General features: G+C 37.1%; 1 protein-coding gene across 3 annotated transcripts in view; it reads right to left on the bottom strand.

The window, feature by feature from the left end:
- Nucleotides 1-231: 231 nt before the first annotated feature.
- The window catches only part of HHIP (hedgehog interacting protein), a 139,020-nt gene continuing 114,017 nt past the window's right edge, over nt 232-25,234 (bottom strand). Inside the window, exons 12-14 of one of the 3 annotated variants that reach the window (XM_072621150.1) lie at nt 5,044-5,192; nt 1,762-1,890; nt 232-841 (exon numbers count right to left, since the gene is read on the bottom strand). In XM_072621150.1, the coding sequence (XP_072477251.1) occupies nt 831-841; nt 1,762-1,890; nt 5,044-5,192 (289 nt within the window). In that variant the 3' untranslated portion in view covers nt 232-830. Of the gene's footprint in view, nt 842-942; nt 1,891-5,043; nt 5,193-25,234 lie in introns of those variants that run through there. The other 2 variants (XM_072621151.1, XM_072621149.1) reach the window with 2 other exon arrangements.

Here is a 25,234-nt window from a genome sequence, read left to right as displayed (position 1 = left end):
AATGCTCCCTGGCTTTAATTACAGAGCTCTCATTTTAAAACAACAGAGAAATACCGCCTACTAAGACATTGTTCCTCACTCTCCCCTCCTCCTCCTTTACCACCCCCTCTCTATCCCAATCAATGCTTATTTTTCTAAAGGTGAGAAATGGAGCACATCTGAAAAGCCAGCCTGCATTGCCTAGTTTACAATACAGTACCCAGGACTCAGAAAGAACAGGTGTTTACAGGATTTTTTTTTCAGTAGTGCAAAGAAACCTAATCTATTATTACAATCCAAACGTGACAAGCTGGCCACTTAAAAACCATTAAGAAAAGGCCAACCAGTCAGAAGATGTCTTTCTCAGGTTTAAATTAGAGTATTTCATTTCTTTAAAAATCTGAACAATACATTTACAGAAGATTTATTGATACATTAACCAAAGTGAAGGTTTCCATGGCATCCTGGAGGGACACTTACATGAAAAGTCCTATTTGGCAAGAATTCATTATGTAAAGAGCTTTCCAAGATTGGTTCAGGACAAGCTCTTCTCCAGGAGAGTTCCATGCAGTGTGAAATCGGCACAGTTCTAATCCCATACAATCTGGGTAGTCCTGCTATGGTGAAAAGCACTTTACAAATGTCTAATGCTGGAATTTTATAATGACTGGTTGTTTTCTTGCTTTTTTCATCCCGTCGTGAATGATTACATGTTGACCCAAGGATACATGGCTAGCTTAGATCCACAGCACATTAAAGAGCGTGTTTGCTCTCTCACTCCCCGTCATTCCAATTAAGTTGGTGAAAAATGTAACTTTAGAATTTTACAGGACATGGTAAAGCGGTTTCATCTAGGTGATGTCTATATTATAAAAATAAAATAGAATAATATAAATATGTAACATGAACCCAGTGCCTATTGTTAAATAAAATATACAATAAAAAACAGACCTTTTAGGATGATTGGTTTTGAAATATGCTGATATAATTTAATTATAAAACACTGGAAAACAATCTTGAGATTAAGCTGGGATAACCCGATTTCTATGCCAATAAAAAGGTAAGTGCATAACATTCTGTAATGCAGTACATCGATGAAGGTGAAGATTACAATTTTATATCAAGTTGTCCAATTAGAAATGCATCAAGGAGTTCTGAAACATTATCTTATCATATAGTCCTTCTATTTTCAAATGCTGCTTTTTTTAAATAAAAGGATTAAATCCATCAATTTATACAGTATAATGTTTCAAAACCCCATCTTAAAAATTGTTCTTAGTTATTACAGACACAAAATGGCTGGGATGTCAAAGAATCTATTCTGGTGACATAAAAAAGGTTCTTTCTCAGTGTACAGTGAATTCACTGTGTTAACTAGTCCATAAAAAGAAACGTAGTATAAAATAAATCCACCAGGAAGCAGCCACACTTGTGGGGTTGAGGATAGGGGATGGATGAGTGTGTGTACACATGTGTGTATATATCCATATATATTATGATATATATAACATACATACACACACATACACAGACAGCATACATACACACACAGTATCTGCATGTTTTTGGAAATAATTTTTTAAATTAATAAAAAAGGGAATGAAATCACAGGAGTTTGTAGCAGGATAACAGTCTTTTCATTTTGTTTCTTTTTTTTTAAATGACAGGATTAAAAATAAATGCCCATCAGGAAGGAGAATTCAGAAAGTTCCCGAAACTATACAATGTAACTTGTTAGATCCAGCAAATAGGATGTCATGTCAATGATCTGATCAAGAATACCTGCCCTGGTCACTCTGCGGATGTTTCTATCCACTTGTTCACATTGAGGTCCCAGGTATCCTTTTTTACATAGGCACTTATTTGGTCTAACACAAACTCCTCCATGACGACAGGCTGGCTCACATTTTGCTGGAAAATAAAAGGAAGGAAAGCAAATTCTGTGAATGTAGAAATAGAGCAATAAAAACACTGCTTATAGGGAGATTGTCTCAAAGATATGCAAATGGGGTCTTGTGATTTGAAATTATTGCCTTTTTTTTTTTTAAAGGATGCAGGCTGTGTATCTCTCTACCTTGCCCACTCTGGATCTACAGGGGCTACTCATGGACCTGACCCCACTGATCAGCATGGAAGCTTTAAACCACTGTTACCTTTCACTCCTCCTTAGCAATCTGGTGGCCGACTGGTCCCACGGTTTCATCATATTCATACTCAATTTACTATGGACATTGAACCGTCATGGGCCACTATAGCTCAGAAATCCTTAGCTCAAAAGATTCACCAGCCTCAGCCTCCTCTGATGCTGGGATTACAAGGTATGTGCCACCACGCACAGAAACCATATTTTAGAACCAGGAAACTATTTCTGAAGAAGCCAGATTCACTGAGGAATTCACTCCTCCTAAAAAAAGTCTCCCTGGTAAATCACCTGCCTTTTCTAATGGGAGCTCCACAAAGAAATTCCTCTTTTCTCCCTGTTGGAACACTAAGGGACTAGTTATTCAACTTTTTCAAATTAAACTTTAAAGCTCAAAGCAGAGGAGTATGCATTTCACCAGGCCTCTGTTGCCATACCTGGGGGTGGCAGTCAAAAGTTGTCTGTGATAAAACCTTCTATCCAATCATTAACACATAGACTTGACTTCTTCCCCTGCTCTCCCCGAACCCTGACCCTGAAGTTCAGGGATACTTTACTACTGATGTGTGTGTGTTTGTCCTTCGATACCAAAGAAGACCATGCCATCAGAGAAATAATGACATGACTTGCCCTTGACTTTGGTTTGAGTGAGGGAGGGCTGTGTAGGTCACCAGCCTCACTTCTCCTCCAGAGCCATCTGAATCCAGTGACCAGATATCCTGGGAGATGACCCAGGATGAGGCAATTGGGGTTAAGTGACTTGCCCAAGGTCACACAGCTAGTGAGTGTCAAGTGTCTGAGGTGAGATTTGAACTCAGGTCCTCCTGACTCCTGCACTGGTGCTCTATCCACTGCATCACCTAGCTGCCCCTTTACTACTGATAGTTACTTTGCAAATAGCAACGAAGGAGGCAAATTAGGCGTGTTTACTATTGTCTTTGCTAACAGGGTGAATTTTGGGATGGGAGTCAATATAATCTTCCCTGAGAGGGCTCAGTGGGAATGTTTAAACCTTGATCGTACTTTAAATGCTGACTCCCCTACTCTGCAGACAAAGTCATTCATGCCTTTCCAAATGCAGTAGCCTAGTGTTCAGATAAGCTGCTAATAGTGTGGGTGCTGACCCCCAGGGAGGAAATGATATAGAAAAGAGTTCCCCCAAAGGTGGGGAAGATGAACATATTGGGATACATCTGCACAGACATTTCTCTCGGATTTGTTTACATGTTCCAAATCTCTCTAGTTGGTTCAGCACATCAATCTTTTAAATATTATTTAGTCATTTCTATAGAAGTCATGTGCTTTGTAGGTAAAGGCTAAAACAGTGAACTTCACTAGATGAATTTATTAATTAAAAATCCCAAATTCACATGAATTTTGGCATTTTTTATTTAGGACTTATTCCCTTCTTGTTTAAAAAAAAAAAAAGTTTGAGGTACTTTACAGATATTAGCAAGTTGAGACAACAAAGGAAACAGCCACAGCAGATCTTAGCAGGCGCCTGATATGAACTGATTACTAGAGCAGGGACTGAAACGGACTCTGACAGAGAAAAATGTAGAATATGGTGGCCAGTTTAAGATTGTTGTGAATATTAACTTTATTGCTTAGTTGGCAAGCATTTATTAAGTGTTTACTGTGTGCCAGGGTCTGTGATACGCCTATGGAAGGCAAGAAAATAGGAAGGAGGAAGTATCCAGAGGTGGAAAAATTTTAGACAGACATGGAAAAATCACAAAACAAAGCTTTTTGTTTCCTTGTCTCTTCTTAAGTCATTTGGTTTTGCTTTGTTATATGCTAAGGTGTTATGCAAGATTTTATTCCTTACTGTATTCATCTATTTGATTATTTGTTTTTATTAGCAGTAATTGCATTTATAATGCATTTTAAAAGTTTTATCTCATTCTAAACATTAGGTTAACATTGACTGTAACAGGATGAATCTTTAAAATAAGTAAAAAAGACACTCAAAGAGGTTTTGGGTAAAAGGAAATTTCATGAGTTTTCTATCTGAAATAAAAGTAAAACCAATTTAAATTAGGAGTTTTATTTTTGTTGGCAAGATGCAACCTCAATATTTGGACTTCTTTTCCCCTAATAGTTTGTTTTTGTTTTCTAAGTCACACATGACTTCAAGTCTAACACAAATGCATACATTTCTGCAAATCTCTGAGCTTTAGCTAATTTATTCTTGCATATAATTTAAAACCAAATTAAATTAGTTTGACCAGAAAGAAAGAAAATGATGGATGGAAGGAAGAGCTATCCAGAGGTATCCCTTTCTCATGTATAAAACCACATGATATCACATTTGTGAGTTTTCCCTCAATTTCACATCATTAACATTGGCCCACATCTTTTGAATCTTCTTTATGCAACCCCCAAGTCCAAGCTAAAGTATCACTGTGACAGTGAATGATTGGGGAAAGCACAGATTTGTGGAAGAGCCAATGTAGGGATACGGCACTTGTGCTCTCTTTCTAAATGGAAGGAAAACAAATGGGTAGGAAATGAGCAACTACACCCACCCACCATGCTGGGCCAGTGTATTGACTTTCCTACCTTTTGAAGCAGAAGTTGGCTTGTGTGTGAAATCTTAAAATTTGTAATGGAAAAGACTTTAAAAGTTATTCTAGTCAGATTCCATCCTCCGTAAATCCTCTCATTACAGATAAGGCTGGCATACAGAAATGTAGAATTCAGCCCATGAAAATAAGAGGAAATGTTTCCTTTCTAAGCCTTGAAAAAGAGTATCCTTTGAAGCTTTTGCAAATTGGCAAGTGCCGTTTAAGCTTTAGAAGTTTCTAGAAAAAAATGGCTGGAGTGGAATTACCAAGTTTGTGAGAGTTGTGTTCTCCACATAACATGCACCTCTTTCTCCCCATTCCTATTCCAAACCCTTGCAGTTATGGTGAAATACTAACCGATTCTGCAGAAGTCTCCCTCCCAACCTGGACTGCAGCAGCATCTTCCTGTAGGGGTGCAGTAACCATTTCTACAAAGCCGAGAGCATTCTGACGTTAGAGGCTGTACGGGCTGAATGGTGGGTCTGCATTCTTCAGGCATTAAAGGTCTGCATAAAACAAATAAACACACAAATACAAGACGAATTTGTATTTCCTTTAAAAAGCTAGTCTTGGAAAGAAAGCCAATGATTTCATAACGTAAAAAAATATGACTTTTAAAATTTTGTTCTCCACAGAAAACTTTGTTTTTAGGGATCCGCTCAGAAAGATTTACAGCTTTTCATTAAAAACAAACATGCTTACCAGCAAGGAGAAACAAGTCTATTTTAAACTATATGAATTTTAAAAAATATAGTAAATATTTTAAGGATCTCTATTTTGAAACATCAATTTTCATGATTCTAACAGCATATTTCTATCATATTAATACTTAAAAAAAATTTGGTAGCCAAGAATGTTCTGCCAATTTCACTTATTAAAACTGAGATTTGGAGAAAATTAGGAAAAAAAAATTCAGGCCTGCAAATATTTTATATGTGCCTTGGGAAACTTTTACCAGTCATTGTCACACTTAATATTTAATAAGAAATGAAAAGTAGAAATGAGCCCTAGATGGCTGGATGAATTTGCTGTTTCAATTTTTATTTGTTATTTTTCAAAGTTACTCGATTTCTTTTGGTCTCATCAATGATTCAATCCAACTGGGTGTCAGGTTTTTGCATGATAATTTTAACTATGATCAGCCAACATATAAAACAGACAAGGAAATACCAGCCTGATTCCATGTTAATAGTGTATTATTAACTTATGTTAAAAGGCTGTCCAATATTAGTCATAATAAATATAAAATTAGTCTTGAATGGAGGAGATCTGTGATTTCAAGAGTAGGATAAACTAGTATGAAAACTTCTTTCTCTGATCCTTTCAGGACTTAGCAGATAGGTTCTCCGAGCTGCCTTAGGCACTTAAGAGGTTAAATGACTTGCTGAAATCTCAAAGGCTGAATCTGAATCCAGATCTTCCCAGGGACAAGCCCAGCACTTTATCTATATGGGTTCTAAAATTAATACCACATCATTAATTATTATAAATGACAGTACCCATTAGGATAATTCAGGGTATGTATCCTAGCTAATGATTATCATGATTAATAATGACAGAGGCAGAAGAATGGTAGACGTGGGTGAGAACGTTTTTATTTCTAAAGTTGTAGACTTCTGCATTTCTCAGCAATTGCCCATCTTTATGGATGAGGCCAAAACAAGGTAGGAAGAAACTTTTTTACAGAAGACCTCCCTGGTGTTGAAATAAAACGTGGTTATTCTCTCTGAGGTGGATTGGAATCATCTCTTAAAAGTGACTGCTACCTCACCTTCGAAACAAAATGAGCAACCCCTCCACTTTTTATCAGTCCCTGCAACCTGGCCCCCCACTCTTGTAAGAATGCAGCATTCATTTAACTAATATAAACAAGAAATTTTCATCACTATCCCAAATGACCACCCCCGGGATGACCAGCCCTGTTGCTATGACTCCTGGAGTTCCATAACAAAGAAAACACACAAGGTGATAATTATAGGTCAAAACTCCCACAAGAGGTACATTATAGAGCCATGCAGAGATAAGCAAGCCAATTAAACCACGCCGACTCAGCTCCCTTAAGACAAGTTACTTTTTTATGTTCCTGTGGCAATATTAACAGCAGCGCTAATAGCACTCAGAATAATATGGAATTTAAACGATGCCTTTGGGCTATTTCTATACTGGCTCAGAGGATTATTTTATTTGCAAAATTGCTAAAGACATGGGGCTCTTCCCTTCCCCCAAACGTCCACCACATCTCTGCCAACGGCATTCTACTTCTACTGTGCTTTTCAAGTAAAACATCTGACGTTCTCACAGACTCCAAGATCCTATGCTTTGTAATGGTAGTTCTAGATGAAAAGCACCTAAGGAATTCCCTACCATTAATTACATTTTCGTTCTCAAGTCCTTCCTAATCATTTTCTCTGTGATTCCTCAGAGAGGCAACTTCCTTTAGGGACTGGAAAAAGCATTAAGTTCCCATTATGCTAAGGGGACTAGAAAGTGTGAGTTGGCCAAATGATGGTACTAGTCATGTGGCTCAACATTTGACATATTTTTCTGTCTGCTGAATATCTCAAGAGGCTTGTGTCCCCCTGGAATAGAGCTGGAGGTCTTCCTTGATCTGTTCATCTTCTGGAGACTCTTCTCCCTAAGTATCTGACACTATGCTTTTGGATTTCTTTTTCTACCTTCTTGATCTTTGCAGGTTTATGATCCCAGAGGCCTACCCTGGGCCCCATATTCTTTTCTTTCTACACTTTCGGAATCTCATCAGTTCCTGTGGATTCAATTCTCATCTTTATGTGGAATATTCCTATATCTACACTTTCAGCTCTCATTTTGATTTGGAGCTCCAGGGTCACATCTCCAACTACCTGTTTGATACTTCCACCTGAGCATCCCATGGATGTCTTAAACTCAACATATCTGAAAAAAATCCCTCATCTCTCCCAATAAACCTTTGTTGCTCAGTTGTGTCTGACTATTCATGACCCCATCTGAGATTTCCTTGGCAAAGATACTGGAGTGGTTTGCCATTTCCTTCTCCAGCTCATTTTCCAGATGAGGAAACTGAGGCAAGCAAGGTTAAGTGACTTGCTCTGGGTTACACAGCTAGAAAGTTTCTTAGGCTGAATTTGAACTCAGGAAGATAAGTCTTCTAGATTACCAGCCCAGTGCTCTCTCTACTGTACCACCTTGCTGCCTCCCAACATGCTTTTGACTCATCCCCTAAGCCTGAAATGCTCTCCCTCCTGATTTATACTTCTGGGAACCCTTCCCTAGTTTCCTTCAAAGTTTAATTCAAAGGCTACCTCTTTCGAGGAATCCTTTTTCTGGATCCTCCTGGGTCTTCGTGACCACTGCCCCCATCAATGTGGATTTGTTTTGTAAATAGCCTGTATTTTTTTATCTGTGAACTTGTAGCCTTTGAGGCCATTATTTAAACCAAGTAAACAGCCTGGAAAAGTGGGCTAGAGACAGATTGTAAAGGGTTCAAATGTCAAGTTGAAGGATATATCTGTACACTTAGCATAAAACACACAATAATGGGACGTTTACAAAGTTTGAGACATAGTTTCTGAGTAATTTGATCATCTTGTTAATAAAGCTGGCATGCTTATTAATAAAAGGATAGTCTTTTGGCTGTCTCTCTTAGACCAAAGACCCCTCATGACAGTAGGCTCACAGTTTATATGGCCTTGGAAGAGTAAGTGTTCATGAAGATGGCAATCAACTCTGATGGTTGACAATTAATGAGAGAATAGGCTGTATTATGAGTGTCTTGGGGTATGTGACTTGGTTCACCCAAATCTTGGTCAAAGAGGCTTATCAATTTCCATGTCACCCCAGGGTGTCAGGTTTTTGCATGATAATTTTAACTATGATCAGCCAACATATAAAACAGATAAGGAAAAACCAGCCTGATTCGATGTTAAGAACTGGCATTTCCCCAGACCTGTCTGAGTAAACATAATGAACAGGAATCTTCCCATCAGCCCAAACTTTGAATTTCTTTTACTGTCTGGTTAGATACTGGCCTGGGTAAATCTTTGAGAAAAATTTACCACACTGATTGATTTCTGGATGAGGAAGTAGAAAAGTGGAAAAAACTTGGTCCCAGGACAATAATTAGTTATTAAACATAAGAGAGAAATAATGATTTCTCTTGATAAATGCTTGTTAATTAATCGATATGTTTAAGTATGGTTTTAATAAAGATTCTCTTATATTTGTCATAGAAGAATAATTGCAATGTGGCCTCTAAGATCTTCTGAACTGGCTTTTTTAAATCTCAGAAAGCTTTTCATCAGTTCATAAATATCCATGTTTAGATATTTAACCCTGCAAATGGAAATCTTTAAAGGATTTATGATTTCCACAGTTTGGGGAATTTAGTTAATAATGTCCTTTCTAAAGTGAAGAGAACTTGAGGGAGGTTTAGTGGGTGGGTCCCCTGTGGTGAATTCATGGGAAGACATGGATAGACGCTGGACAGGAGAGGCTGAGAAAAATGAGACCTGTATTGTTGGAAGGATCAGTCTTGCCACAGAGATCATAGATCCAGAGGAGACCTGGCAAATTTAATAATCCCAGACTCAACGATGTCCTGAAGAATTAGATAAGTCCTAGGGAGCTGCCAGAGGCACACCAGGTTAACTGACTTGTCTGAGATCACAAAGGAGAGAGAGGAGGGCTGTAACCCAGGTCTTCCCAATTCTGAGTCTGAACACTCTAACTCCCATGCTACATGGCCTCAGACATATTTATCTTCCACTAACGTCTTTCTCTGATGCTTCATCAAGGTGTGAAGGAGACTATGGAATACATATGCTCTGGCAGGTCCTGGCAAGCAAAAAAGTTCTGAGTAGAGAAGCAATAATTGTCTTCATGTCTGCGACCAAAAGGATTCATTGAGCCAAGAACGGAGAGGTCTAGCACCGAAATGAATTAATTAATAACAAAAATGATGATAGCAGCTAGTTTCTAGAAAATGGTAAGGTCTTGCAAAGCACTTTGCACACACTGACGTCTAGGAAAACTCAGAAGAAGAGGTAGCTAGGCAATCACTTTGACAGATGAAAGCAATTCATAAACACCCTCTACAAAGGCAGTCTGCCTCAGTACATTTTACTGAGGGAGAAGACTTCCTTAACTACGCATACACACATACAGAGCTGGCAGTTACGGAGTACCTTAAGGTTTGCCAAGTATTTCCTATAGATAAGGAAAGTGAGACTGAGAGACATTAAGTAATTTATCCAGACTCATATATCTAGTGTCTGGGCTCAAGGAACTGAACTCAAGTCTTCCTGACTGAGTTTAGTGCTTTCTATCTACTAGAGCACTGAGCTGCCTACGTACAAATCATTATGTTTATAGAACACTTAGTTGATAGCTCCAATCAGACTTGGAGCAAGTTTCAAACTCATTTATGATGGAATACAATTAATTTCCATTTTAGATGAGTAGACATTGTCACAGCCAAAAAATTCACTGCTTCATAGTCAACTTTCCAGGTAAGAACCTCTCTCATCACTTCAAGCACTCCAGAGTGCCTGCCTGAGCCATTTTCATGGCCCATGGAACAAATTATTCTCACTGACCCATTCTGTCAGGGAAAGTTTTCAAGTGGTTGGAGGAGACATCTCCCAACCTCACCAATGGGTTTGTCTGTAAAGTACTATAAAAATGCCAGCTGGATGTGTGGCACCCAGTGAAATTTCTATGGGGGGTGATCAGTAAGTCACATGCCTAGCTAGCTCTTCCTTTCTGTATTTTCCTAGATGCCAGAATCCAGAGATATAGTATGACTAAAGGTGTGATGCAGATTATAAGTGACACAAGATGAGCGATCCATTTAGCTTGTGGTTCAAATAACTTTCCTCCAGCTAATGCCCAATTGAGTGAAGCTCAAGGGATATAAATAAAGCATCACTTAGCAGATATGGGATGTGGTAGGGAGATCCATTGATGAAATCAAACTGGATACAGTTTGAAGGCTGTTGCACTAACTTGTAATTGTGGTAGGAAAGATGATGATAAGTCAGAGAGAAAGAAGGAATCCCACAGAACATTTTTCTTTAGAGCTGGATAACTGTTCCTTTGTCGCTTTGCCAGACAGATTAGGAGTTAATCTTCCTCGATGTTTCATCTACATCAAGCACTCAATTATTTAGATTCATACAGATAAGTGAATATCTATCCCCCCTCCCCAATTCTGTCTGTTATTTAATGCCCAAGATTCACCATCCATGCCTGTTTGCGTACATAAGATCATAGAAGCATAAATCTAGAGACTGCAAGAACCACCGAGGACATCTAGTCAGCTATCCTCATCATGCAGATGGGCAAACCAAGGTCCAGAGAGGGGAAGACACTCAGGTGGTACGTAGTAAGAACTGGGTTTTGAACACAGGCACTCACTCTTATTCTGAACCTGATGCTTTTTTCACTGTATCATGTGTTCATCAACATTTGTTTATGGAAGTGTAGTCTCTCTAGGTCCTGTTTGGTTGCCTTAACATGGCTATATCTGTGGAGCAGAAGCCTTGGAAGGTCCTCCTAAGCTGTCGTTAAGTACAGCGGCTGCCGCCTGAGAACCAGGCTCAGCATGGGTGGGCTCGCCAGCAGGTGATCAATTCTTTGGCTATGACAACCCATAAAACAGAAAAATGCAGAATGGCCCTCAGTCTTGGGTGGCCTCTTTCCATTTCTTAAGTGATAATAGCAGAGCAGCAGAAAAAGACACAGAGGGTACTAAGAATAACAGAAGTTTTACACTATCTAGACACATGAATTCATTTAGAGAGTGGGATTCTTAACCTTTTCTATGTCATGGACCCTTTTAGAACTATGGTGAAGCCTGTGGACCCCTCTCTTAAAAGCATGAAGCAAAATACATGATATTTCACAATAAAACAATTATGTTAGAAGTTATTAAAGTATTTTTAAAATTTATGGTATATCTAGCATATATCTACCAGCAGGTCTAATAATTACAGTAATTTTGAAGCAGTGATGAGCTTAAATGATGTTTTGAGGTCTCTGACAACTGTAATACTATGTTATAAAAATATTTGTGATTTCGATTGGTGATAAAGTCACAGGTACTGTGCACATAAACACAACAATTGTTGCCTATGTTCAAAATTAAGAGAAATGTTAAATTTCTGTTAGAGGCTAGTGAAAATAAAGATTTTTAATTTTTTCCCATCTGTAGAACCCTTGTGGATATCAAGGGAAGAACCAGTGATATGGGGAAAGTCCTCCAGCACACTGAATGGACACTTTGTGAAGGATTTATGGGAAGGTATGGGTGAGAATCATACAAGAATAATGATGCATGGATGATGCGTTGTCGGTACCATGGGAAGAACTATCCCCCTGATGAGATCATGCATTTACTGATCTATTACAATTTAAAGTGCAGATTCTTGTGGAGGAGTTCTTCTTACTGTGAAATTTTGGCTTAAACTCTTGGTAAGACTATTTTCATTGAAAGTATGACTGATTTGCTCTATTTACACATGCTCCATATAGTTTTTAAACATTATTAATCCATTTTGGATGATAAAATACTTATTTTATTTAACTTATTTATAATTTGGAAGGATCTATCAGTAATACAGGCACCACCCCCCTGCATCGGATCTAGAACCTTGGTATTAACTTTTTACTATCTCTGTTTGGTTCTTTGATTTCACGGATAGAAAAACTCTGGGTGTGGAAACTACCTTCACCAAAACTGATCAGTAATAATATCTCTAGTCTTTGGGAATTGAGTATAATTATATATCATATATTATGCATATTTTATAATATATACAATAATATATATTATACATATTATATAATATATTAAATACTCCATAGAGTATTTAAAATATATTTTATTAATCACATTTTAATGAATAACTATTATCAATTAATCTTTAATTATATTATTGTATTATACTTATATAATTATTATAATTAATTACTATTATTTGATCGAATGTCTGGGCAAATTTGATAGCCAACTCTCATGACCCTCACCATCTTGCTTTTTTTTTTTTTTTTTTTTTTGCTTTAGGTCTAGAGTTATAACTAGAGAAGGAAAACTGGGATTTTCCCCTAGAGTACAGAAATGTATCAGTACTTTTGGCCATTTAGCAGCATGTAAATAATTGAGTTTAACACCTAGTCAGTAAAAATAATTTGTTAAAATGGGAAGCTACCACATGACAGCTTCTTTCCTCTCATGGCTACACCTTCCCTACTATTACCACGTAAACTCATGGCTGCCCTGGCCCTTTCTTTCTGCGCTGTTCCTTCCCTCCTTCTCCCAAGTAAATTAAAGACCCATATTCTGATTCCTTCGGCTCAGTTTCTCCTGGAGCCACCATTTCAAGGAAAGTGCTCTGGCCAACCTTGTTCACAACTCTATCTGACTCTTGGAACTTCTTGCTCTCTCCTCACCCCTTCCCCTGCTGTTCATATTTTCAGCCTCCTTTTATATATTGTCTTCCCATATTAGAATGTAAGATCCTTGTGGGCAGACTGCTTTTCTTTTCACTTGTCTCTGTATTCCCAGCGTTTAGCACATTGCTAGGTACATAAGTGCTTAGTAAATATTTGGGGACATGATTAATACATACAACAAGGTATGCTACACTAATTATGTCTTAGCATTCATTCAAGGCACTGGACCAGTCTGAATGGTTTAATGAATAGTGTAGGTCATTAAGAACTTTCCTTTAATATTTAAACAAAAGCCTCAGAATCTTTATTTCTACTATTTGAAGTCAATAGGCAGTTTTCTAGGCAGATATGTTTTTAGTTTTGGAGTCTGAGGTCTACTAGTTTATTGCTATCTCCATATATCCCACATTTACTTAAGCCAGGAACATGATTTCTTAATCCCATTGAATATGAGAAACAGACAAGGCTTTCTGTAGAAAATTGTGCAAGCCTGTTACTCTCTCTGTCTGTCTTTCTCTTTTTCTCCCTCCCTCCCTCCCACCATCACACCTCCCCTCTCGTTTTCAACGATTCAGGTCTCTCTTTTGAGAAAACCTGTCTTGGATGGCATTTTACAGGATCACACTATTTGTAATGTTTTTTTTTAAATAAGGGAAGTGATAATCTTCTAATTTTCACCATGGCCACAAAGAGGAAAGAATGGAAACATGGGAAAAATAGTCAAGAGCAAGCAAAGTATGTGGCCAAAGGTATGCCTACACAGGGATGTCAGGTATTTTACCTTTTTTGGTAAAAAAACAAAAAACAAACTTAAGTTTACTTATAAATATTTTCATTAAAATATTCAGTGTACTATTAGATCATAGGATTAGAGTTTGAAAGGACCTTAGAAGTCATTATGTCAAGCCTCTTTATTGCAAATTAGGGAACTGAAAGCCCTGAGATGTTTGTCTAAGGTTATGGGTAGTAAATCATAGACCCGGAATTTGAACACAGGTCCTCAATATTCTTTGTATGGTACCACATTCTCTTCCTGGAGTCATTTTCCAGTACAGTTATTAAAAAAAAAACAACCCATTGTTATAGACTTACTGAAAATGACTTTTAGTAGTGATTGAGAAGTGGCAACTCACCTTCCTATTTTACTTCCTTTATCTAAGGATATGTGAAATTTCTCTAACAATAGTAACAAGAGGTTTAAAAACATTTAAAGGAAAGAAGGAAAAGAGCTATAAGCACATGGAAAGTCTATGGAAAACCAGCATGGAGGTAGGGTAGCATCATCATAACTACAGACTGACCAGACCTTACAGTACAGAAGAAAAGTATAGTGGGTGAAAAGATGGGGCTTTCCCAGACCCCAAACTTTGTTATAATGTAGCAGTCATCAAAACCATCTGATACTGATTAATATCATATATTATATGATATATAATATATAGATATTATATATATCTATAGAGAGAGATCAGTGAAAGACGCTAGATGAGAGTGAATTAGTAACAATGGAATTTAAAAACTGTTCGATAAACTGGAAGACATAAATTATTTAGGAAAAAATCTCTAATTAAAAACTGCTGGGAAAACTGGAAAGTCATCAATCAAAATTAGGCTTAGACTAATACCTTATACCATTTCTACAATGTATTCTAAATGAATATATAATACTATTTAAAAATAGTTGAGAAACAGATCACATACTTCTCACAACTATGGGTTGGAGATGTATTCTTAACCAAAAGATGGAGGCAATTATAAAAAAATAAATTAGATAACTTTTATTATGTGAAACTGAAAGATTTCTACACAAATAAAATCAATGCACCCAGGATGAGAAGGGAAATGGTCAAATGGGAAAAAAATCTCTATATCAAATTTCTCTGGTAAATGTTTGGTATCCTATTAGAACAATTAACACATATGTATGAATGTATATGCATACCTGTATTATACATATATGTGACTAAAAACCATTTCCCAATAGATAAGTGGTCAAATGATAGGAACAGTTTCTAAAAGAATTGCAAAGTGTTCACCACCATGTGAAAGAAAGCTCCAAAACACTAAGAAGAGAAATGCGAATCAAAACAGCTTGAGGTTTTACCTCACACCCTGAAAAGTGGCAGATGACAAAAGATGAAAATGGTCAATTTTGGAAGGGTTGTGGGAAGATAGGTAAACTCGTACATTATTGTGAAGTTATGAATTGGTATAAGCATTTTGGAAAGCAATTTGGAATGATGCAAATAAAGTGGCTAAAATGTATATATGCTTTGACCCAGAGATTCCATTACTAGGCTTATGTCACAGCGGGGCCATTGATAAAAAGAACGTCCCTATATACACTAAAATATTTGTAGCAGCACTTTTTGGTGGGTAGTAAAGAAACAGAAATAAAGCAGATGCCCCTCAACTGGGGGATGTCTAAATAAACTGTGGTATGTGCATATAATGGAAGATGATTGTCCTGTAAGAAATAATGAATGTGATGAACACAGAGGATGGAAAATTCTACACAAAGTGATGCAGAGGGAAGACAACAGAACCAAGAAAACAATGCGTACAATAACTGTAACAATTTAAATGGAAAGAACAACTACATATATAAATAAAACCTACAGTGAATGTTGCAAAATTGTAAAGAACGCACATAGCTTGAAGGAAGACATATGAGAAGATACCCCTACCCCACTTGCCTCACCCTTTGCAGAGTTGGAAAGTCTATAAGGACCACACAATTGTGTGTGTGTCTGTGTGTATGTACATATAACAATTGCATCTCTTCAGATATTTTCAATGTATTGATCAGTTCTGACAATTTTTCCTATTTTTTTGTCTTAAAATACAATTTGTTATATTGGATGGTTTTCCGGGAGAGGGAGGGAGATGGGGAAAGAAAGAATATAGGGGAAACTATGGTGATTTAAAAAAACAAAAGACACCAATAAAAAATTATTTAAGAACAGATGGGGCTTTGTTTCATTTTTATTTTGGGGTCCTTGGATAATTTTAAGTGAAGAAGTAGTATAATGGAAAGAGCATTGTGTCTGAGTCAAAAGACCAGGGTTCAAGTTCAAACTCTTGTCATTAACTAGCTGTGACTTTGGACAAGTACCTAAGGGTGCCTCTCTGGGCCTTAATCTTTTCATTCATAAAAATGAAAGGGTTGGATTAAATGACTATACTTAACTCTGTTTGTCTTAGTTTCCTCATCTGTAAAATGAGCTAGAGAAGCAAACAGCAAACCACTCTGATACCCCTGCCAAGAAAACCCCAAATAGGGTCACAAAGAGTCAGACACAACTGAAATGACTAAACAACAACTTCTTGATTCCAAGCCTGGTTCTATTTAGATTATACCATGTTGTTTACTTCTATAGACCTAGATGAAATAGTCTGTTAAAGGCAGTAATTCTGGGCCTTCTCCATGACATAAAAAAAAGGCTAAGAATGTTGTAAAATGACTTTTCTGCAATGCTATTAGAAAAATCTTTAAGTACACAATTAAAGATTAAGTCACAAAATAAGCAGAAAGACAATTTGAGTTGAAAAATAATTTCACTGAGTGGTGTAGACTCTTTCTCTGAATTATACAGAGTCTATGTTCTAAAGCAGTATTAAGGCTGGGCTAGATACTATTAAATCCAGTCGTTCTTTCTTTTATAAACATTTATTTTTTTTAATTTACAGAATAAAACAAGCATTTCCATATTATAGTATAATAAAAAAGATTGCACATGAAACTGCAAATGTGTTACTTACAAATTGCTTCTCCTTTTAAATATAATAAAGTATTCATGTAATGTTGTCCCCCTTTTTTTCTTCCCTCCCCCCATCCTCCCCATCCTAGACATAGCTACTACTGGAAAAAGAAACTGATCATAGATAGTTACTTGAGTGTAAACGAAGATTTGGGTTCATATTCAGAGGAAGACAGTGAGTAAAAAAAAAAAAAAACCACTCCTATCCCAAAGAATAACATAAAATGATCACAAGCAAAAAGCATTCTTGGGAGAACTTAAAAAAGAATTAAAAATCAAATAAAAAATCAAGGAAAAATTAGGAAAAAGATAAAAGCAATCTAAGAAAATTAAGAAAGAAAGTTAACCAATTGGAAAAAGATACAAAATCTTAAGAAAGAAAATAATTCCTTGAAAACTAGAATTGGGCAAGAGGAATTGAATGACATTTTAAGACACCAAGAAATAAATGAACTAGAAAAAATGGAAGATAATCTGAAACATCTCATTAAAAAAAACCAATTGGTCTAGAGGACACATTGAGGAGAGACAATGTAAGAATTGGATTATCTGAAAGTTACGATGAGCCATTATTTCCAAAGAGCATGAGTTCAGTACTAGAAAGTGAAGGGGAATTTTTTTTCCCCCAGGATGAGGTTTATTATTCCACCTCAGTGAGGAGTCAGTATTAGAAGTCTGAGTGGATTTATTAGATGGCAAATCTTCCTTTAATTCATATGACCTCCTTTCTACCTAATACCTAAGATGAATACTATGCACAAAGTACTCTTTCTTCCCGCTCTCTACCTCTCCCCTTTGGATTCTATAAGGTCTATCTGGGTCATGCCAAATTTTCTTCTTGTGATATCAGTTTTCCAGGGAAAGGAATTCAGGATTCCATAGCTCTCACATTTTCTATGAGGCCACTTTGTAACATCCTGTGAGATGACAATGCCATCCATCAGCTTCCTTTTGGCTGCCAGAAAGTTTAGCCATTCCAAAGCAAATTCTAGTGGAGAGGAGAGGGTGATTACAGTAGACACCTGGAGAGCTGGCACTGTATGTGAGCTGGGGTTTACTGCTCATCTACACTGTTTGATCTTATTAGGATTTTGTGGTGCTCTACCACAAAACAATTTTATTGCAGTTTCTTTCAAGTAATATTTAAGATGCCACGAGAAATTCAATATTTCCGAAGGCACTTATGCGCATTCTGCACTTGTGGAATGCCCTCCTTTTCATTCTAGTTCCTGCATGAGTACACAGTTAAAATATTTTCTGACATGTCTTTAATGTGAAAATCACCTGAAAATCAAAGGTGTCTATACAAAACAGGAATTCTTAACCCAGGGTCTCTGAACTTGTTTCTAAGATATTTTAAAAAACTACATTTCAAAATAATTTCTTTCTTTCACAATCTTCTGCATTTTATCTCATGCATATAAAGTCATTATTCTAGGAAAGGGGTCATAGACTTCATCACACTGCCAAAAAGGTTAAGGATAATATAGAATACCTTTCCTGCTATGATGTTAGAAAATCTTTAAGTATATAATTAGAGATTAAATTAAGTCACATACTAAGTAGAAAAACAACTGGAGTTGAAATTATAGTTATTCTAGTTATGCATAATTATTGTGTTATGTTATGTTATGCTATATTAGAGTTAGTCACAGTTATTCTATGTCTCTTCCACTGAGTAGCGTTTGACTCATTCTTTTGTGTTTGGACTACATAACTTCTGTATTCCAAAGCCATACTGCAGGCAAGCTGGATGCCACTGCTGGAAGCATGTAAAGAAGTTATTTCTTAATAGTCTCAAAAAACTAAATATCCTGCACTGAAACTATGCTCAGCCAGAATCTCTATTTTGTAGCCCATGTCAGCACACACTGTCATCTGGCAGTGCCACACATGCTCGGGCATATAAGGGGCACTTCATAAATACTATTGGTGGATAAGACATCTTCAGAAGTAGGGAGCTTGGGACAGAAAGGAGGCAATTGGGCAAGAGCAAATCGTACCCAGATTTAATGCTGAAATGCAGAGTTTTTATAAATATGTGCAAATTGATTAAATAAAAATTGTGTCACACCTGTGTTTAGTACATCAGTATCAGTCTTAAAGAAAAATTGAAAGCATATAGTAATATAGTCGTAATGCCTGCAGCTGATCTATAGACAGAGTTGTAACTAAGGATTTTTGTACTTAGGGTAAGTGGCATGAAGTTTTTCCTGAGGGAGGGGAGAAAGAGAAGGCATAGCCCTGAATGGGGAAGGTGCTCACCCAGTGGCTTCCTGTTTTCATTGAATTATATTCTTCCAAACTAGATGCCAAATTGTCATTTATAGGCTATTAGAAGATTGCAGGTGTTATCAGAGCCCTCTAATACAGGGGGTGGGGTAGTCTCTAAATTCATCATTTTTGGGCAAGTCTGCCCTTTTTCGGTTATGGATCTGCGTGTTGACTAACAGATCTTTGAACCAAAAGCATTACGTAGATTTCTTAGCAAGATGATGTTTTATTTTTAAAATTAAATCATTTTCTATTTTAATAAAGATTTCGGAAAGTATAAGGATGAAAATGTTATTTTATATTATGTAATAATCTCTGAAATTCAACTGAATCCAATAAATATTTGCTAAATGCCTACGATGTTCCAGACACTACGCTGAAAGCTGAGGATATAAAAGAGGCAAAAGACAGTTCTTGCCCTCAACGCTCTGACAATTTGATGGGGGAAGCAGAAGTATATATTTCCAGTGTTTCCATCACTCGATTATTCTCTAGTAATTCAGCACTACTATAAAAGTTGATCATAATATCATAAGTCCCTTGGGTGCATCTCATGCTAAAATTAATTTTAAGTTGAAACTGATAATGAATTTGAAAAAAGGAGCTATTTTAATTATAATTTCACACAAAAAAATCCAAAAGCTTCAGTTGCAGTGTTTCTTTTCTAAAGATCACAATACTAGAATTCTCATAGGTAATAGTGACTATTGGGTAGTATGATGTGGAAAGTATATGGATCTGGGTTCTATCTTGGCTCACCTCTGTGACTTTTGAATAAGTTACTGAGTCCACTGGGTGCTTCAGTTTTCTCCTTTTCACATCGGGGTGGGGTGGGACCACAAGGTCCTCTTTCCACTTAAAAGGTATGAACCTACAGGGGGGAAAAACTGGAGAAAGGAAGTTTTGGGGACTGATTTGAATTTTTTTCCTTTTTATTCATAAGGCAAAACAAAACATTCTGACTCCTGCCTGAAGGAGTTCCCTGGAAAAGGTTTTTATAAGTACAAGTTCCAAAGGATGCTTTGTTTTGTTATTATTCTTAAAATATCTAAGAGTAGTTCATTCATTCACTTAGTAAGTGAATTAAAAATGAAAAAAAGAAATGTATTGGGGTTGCCAAGTAAGAAATGAAATCATCACTAACCTCAAGAAGCTTATTTTCTATGGGAGGAGTGAAGGAAAGGGAATAACATGCACATAGAAAAATACAAGGGGAAGAAAGAGGAGAATAGGGATACGGGATAATAGGGATAGCTAACTGAGAGTGGTAGCCCAAGAAAGGGACTTCGGCTTCAGCAGCTCATGACTCTGAATTAAGGGGATTCCAAATGGAGCCACAGGGCAGTAGACTGACTGACCCATCCTTTGTGGAAGACAGAGACAGGACAAGTTATTTCCAATATGGCCCCGTCAAAATTTGCCTGCATACGTTGCAAGTGTTTCTTCCATTTTAAATGGAAACTCAGCAGTTCTGTTTTGAAGACTGCCCTTGTTCCAGCAATGGCCAAGAAAGAGTCAGTGGCTTTCCAGTTTGTAAGCAGACTCGTTCCGAATGAACATGTTTGACTGAGCAGTCAGTTCAAAGAATGATCAAAACAGGTAGACCATGCCTGGCTGGCAATGACACTTTGGATGGGTAAATGTGGTAATAGGAGAAAGGAGAAAGAAGAGAGAGGGATTTCTTTTCACCCAAATGAAACTACGTCCCATCGCTCACAAAACTGAAACTCTACGTACATGTGGTCCTTAGGAATGGAATATTATTTAATACTCTTCTTTTGGGGGATGTAAGGCAAGTAAGGCACAGTCCCCTATCAGAGAAGTCATTAATGCTGATGGAGAGACTTGTAGAAAAAGAAAACTGGGACTTTATTACTGGAAAACTTCATATGCAGAACTCGAAACATTTGTCTGAAAAATTCTTTCTCTCCATTCTGCAGATAAAGCAGCAGATCTTAAAGTGGATTAGATCTAGGTTGTTTATGACTTCACTGATGTTTGAAATAGGACATAAATAAAAACACAGCCTATAATTCACAAAGAAAGCAAGCCAAAGGCTGCCCTCTAAAAGGGCAGATAAATGCATCCAAAAAAGCCATTTGTAAAGTCCAGGAACACTGTTCTAAATCCCCCAATTTTGAGATAACACCCTCAGTTTCATTTGATAACATTAACAATAATAAGTCATTCACTCAAAGTGTTTTCTCTTACTCCTCTAGTGAAGCAGCCTGAAGAAAGATGACTATGTGCCTTAGGACTATTTATCTTTCTTGCTATAAGGTACTTTCACAAAACCATGTGGGATTACTTTCAACATGTGGGATGGAAAGGCAAATCTGCACTCCGACCCAGGGACTGCACTGTCTTATGATGTGCTGACCTCCAGTATAATCCCAAGACATTCAGGGGATGTAATACCAGATTTTCTTTATTGTACCACAAAGAGGAATCATGGCAGGTTTTTTATAATGCTACTAAGAGTTCTGAACAATGAGGCCAGTTTTCAGAACACCAATGAGGCCTCATTTGAGAAGCAGAAAATTCCCACTAGCATCATGTTATTCATTTCATGCCCTCTTTAACAAATGCATTTTGACAAGGACAACTCAATCATATTCACATAGTTAGCCAGACAATTACTATACGAACCAATGTCTCCTTGCAGCATTTGAAATGAATGGATAGTTGAAAAGAACCTCTAAGTGGTAAGAAACAGTGCTTTCACCCTTTGGCTGTGATGGTCAGATGTCACAGTTCCAAGAAATCAGATATGCCCTTGGAAAGCTAGCATTTCTCATAATCTAATGGACATGGATACAACCATTTCTGGCATGGGATAGTTGCTATTTTCTTGGAAACTGAGGATGTCTTTGTGCAAAGAGTCTATGTGCATCTCAGCACATAGATACATATATATATAAATGAATATGCATAAAATATAGATATACTATTACAAACTTGTATATTATTATATATGCACAATACGATTATTCTTAAGTGGTCATCTGTTTTGTATGTATATATATATATATATATACATACACATACACACATATGTGTGTGTATCTGTGTAAATTTATATCTAAATCTTCCTACAGGTGTAGTTTCTTCATTATAGATAAAGAAAGACACAAAGATGTCTGTCTGTCTGTCTATCTATCTATCTATCTATCTATCTCAAATTCATTCATTTAAAAAACTTGTTTCTGATATCCATTTGTTTGGGAATTCAGTCCAGCTATTCTGAATGTCAGAAAACATCTGGAGAGCATGTGGGTCCTTACAACAAACTCTTCCTCACAGCATCATCTCTAGCCCATTAAAAAAAATAAAATGTTATGAACTGTCAGAGATGCTAACAGATATTCTGATAGATGATGAAAAGAACAGTGCAGCAAATGTCCCTTTGCCTTTTAGACCTGAAATTGACTGCTCTGAGCGTCTTCTTATAGGATCTATATTTGCTTATGACCTCTGGTCTTCAGAAATCCTGTCATGTTTGAAAACGAGTCCCTGGTGGAGCCTGTATCCCTGCTAATAGCTGAGAGGTCAATGGAGCTGTGAAACAGTTTGTATTACTGCCAGGGTGGTCATGAAAACAACACCTGCTGCGGGAGTCCTTGGCAGCTGGGTCAACAGGCACTGTGGGAATTTATCAACCTAGGGGAGGCCACTTGCATAAAACTTTGACTGATGAATTGGGAGAGACTGGCTTATTGGGCTAAAGCTGCTCTATTATGTATGACTTTTCTTTAGGATGGCAGGGCTGCCTGCCTGCCGGCCACAGAATACAGAAACTAAACTGGTTTCCCCCTGGAAAATGAGGGAAAAAAATCAAGTGCTCTATTAGTGGTCAGCCCTGAGAGCAAATAAAATATGAAGCAAACACAGAAATAAGTCAACTTTGCACTGGTGGGCTTTCGTGAGATAGACAGTGGAGGATGTGGGAGAAGCTGCTTTCTGTATTGGTCACAAAGGGTTTCTGGATATAGCATTTCTGGCAAGTAAAATTCAAGCCTAAAATTTGCAAGGAGTGTTAATGTCTATCCCTCTTACAGGAATGGTCTTTACAAGAAAGTTAGGGTGCAATAGCATTGGGATAACATTTATCACTCCACCACTAAAGCAAGCAGCATAAAAAAATAATGCTGATTTTCAAATGCTGGAAAAGACTAGCAATGGAAATATTTCAAGATTAAAGATGGTCATTTAATTTGCCTAGTTCTGTCCATCTAAAACAAAACAAAGTAAAAATACTCTTATTTTGTCCACAGCTGGGATGAAATCTTACTTGGAACACCTTTGAACAGCTAGCACTGTACCCCAGGGCTTCTGTTTCCATTCTCTAAGAACCTGACAACTACTTCATATGGAATTTGTTTTAACTTAGAAATAATTTGTAAATAGCAAGACTTTGGGGTATAATAAGACCTTTTGAAAAATGATGTATTCTTAGTCACTCAAAAGTCTTTGAAATCTTATGCCCAATTTCAAACTAAGAGAGCCTTCTTTAAAAGATGAGAAAGTCACCTGGGTTATGATCTTTGAATATTTGGCCAGACAAGAATACTACAGTCTCGGATATGTATGGTGTCTTTCCTCTGAAGAATTCAGGGCTTTCAAAGTATATTATTTCATTGACCGTCACAACACACGGTGAGGGGAGGCAGGTGCACATTTTATAGACTGATACTTGAAGTAAGGGAAAGGTTAAGCAAAGTGTCTTCATCCGACTTCTGCTAAAAGCTTCTTTAATTCAGAAAAAAATTCCTCTGTACCATTTGCTTCTCATTAATAACCTTCTAGAATGGAGAAACTAATTTATGTCTTTTCTAAGACTTTTAAAAATCTCATCATTTATTGTCTCCTAAGAAACTTAATGTCAAGGAAAGTAAATAAGAAGGTCTTTGTATGTTTGTCCACAGGAGCACAAATTTAGGGCTGGGAAAGGAACTTTGAAGGCCATCTGGTCCAACCTGCTCATTTTAAAATTGAGGAAACTAAGGCCTGGATATGCTAAATGACTTGCCTGAGATTATATAAATGGCAGAACTGAGATTCGAACCCAGGTCTTCTGACTCCATGTTCAGTACATTTTTTTCTGCTGTATATGATGGATTGGCAAGATAAGATGGTGTATAAAGCATTTTAGACGTGTAGATTCATTCCTGTTGGTGTGTTGATCCATCAGTTTATGGTGGTACTAAATTCAGAAACTCAATGTTCAGTTTCATTAGAAAAGGCAGTTTTCCATTTTCTGCCAAGTCTCTTAATAAAGGATTAAGGAAAATTGAAATTGCTGTACATCTTCATAGGTGAAAGTCAAGAAAGAGCTTTTGTGCTTGATTCAACTTGTTTTCTAAGGCTGCTAGCCTAGGGAAGCTCCTACACAGGCCAGGGCTTGTCTGGCAGTGTTGGAGGCTGCTGGGAATCCCAAGAATGGTCAGGTCCTATCCCTAACGCCTTTGGACAGCTTTCTTTCTCCTTGACTCCACTTGGCCCTATATGGTCATGTGACACTTGAGAATGAGAGCCATTAAGAGGTTCTATTCCCCACCAATCAGAAGTATGCTGAGTTTTCTCATCCAGAAGAAGATCCTTCCTTTTGCTTAACGTCAGCACTATACTGACCATGTTTTAAGAAAATGGAAAGGTCCCTCAGTACCTTTCATTGTTTTCTGGGTGCTCTGTCTCTATCTTTCTCAGGGAATTCGGGATGTACTTTTGCATGGCACTTTATATTTTTAAATATAAAACAAAATTAAACAACCCAATTTTAAGTCTCAGAATTTTATAGTAAAACATTTAACCAGTATTCCTCTCTGTGGTGGAATGCTCCTATCCCATACTGAGGATTCACTTGACATTAATCATATATAGTCACAAACTTAAGAATGGTCCATGCAGCCCGATGCTTGGGAATTGGGATTCCTACTTTTTCTGAGATGACTTTACATGTGTCTTGAGTTTAGAGGCTCTCTCATCTTCTTCTCTTTCTTGTTTGCATGAAAACATGAAGAATGAGCATAACGGTCACTTAAAGTCATTGTTCTCCTTGGAAGACA

The sequence above is a fragment of the Notamacropus eugenii genome, chromosome 6, assembly GCF_028372415.1.
Source record: "Notamacropus eugenii isolate mMacEug1 chromosome 6, mMacEug1.pri_v2, whole genome shotgun sequence".
Classification (NCBI taxonomy): domain Eukaryota; kingdom Metazoa; phylum Chordata; class Mammalia; order Diprotodontia; family Macropodidae; genus Notamacropus; species Notamacropus eugenii.
This window is presented reverse-complemented; position numbering and strand designations above follow the sequence as displayed.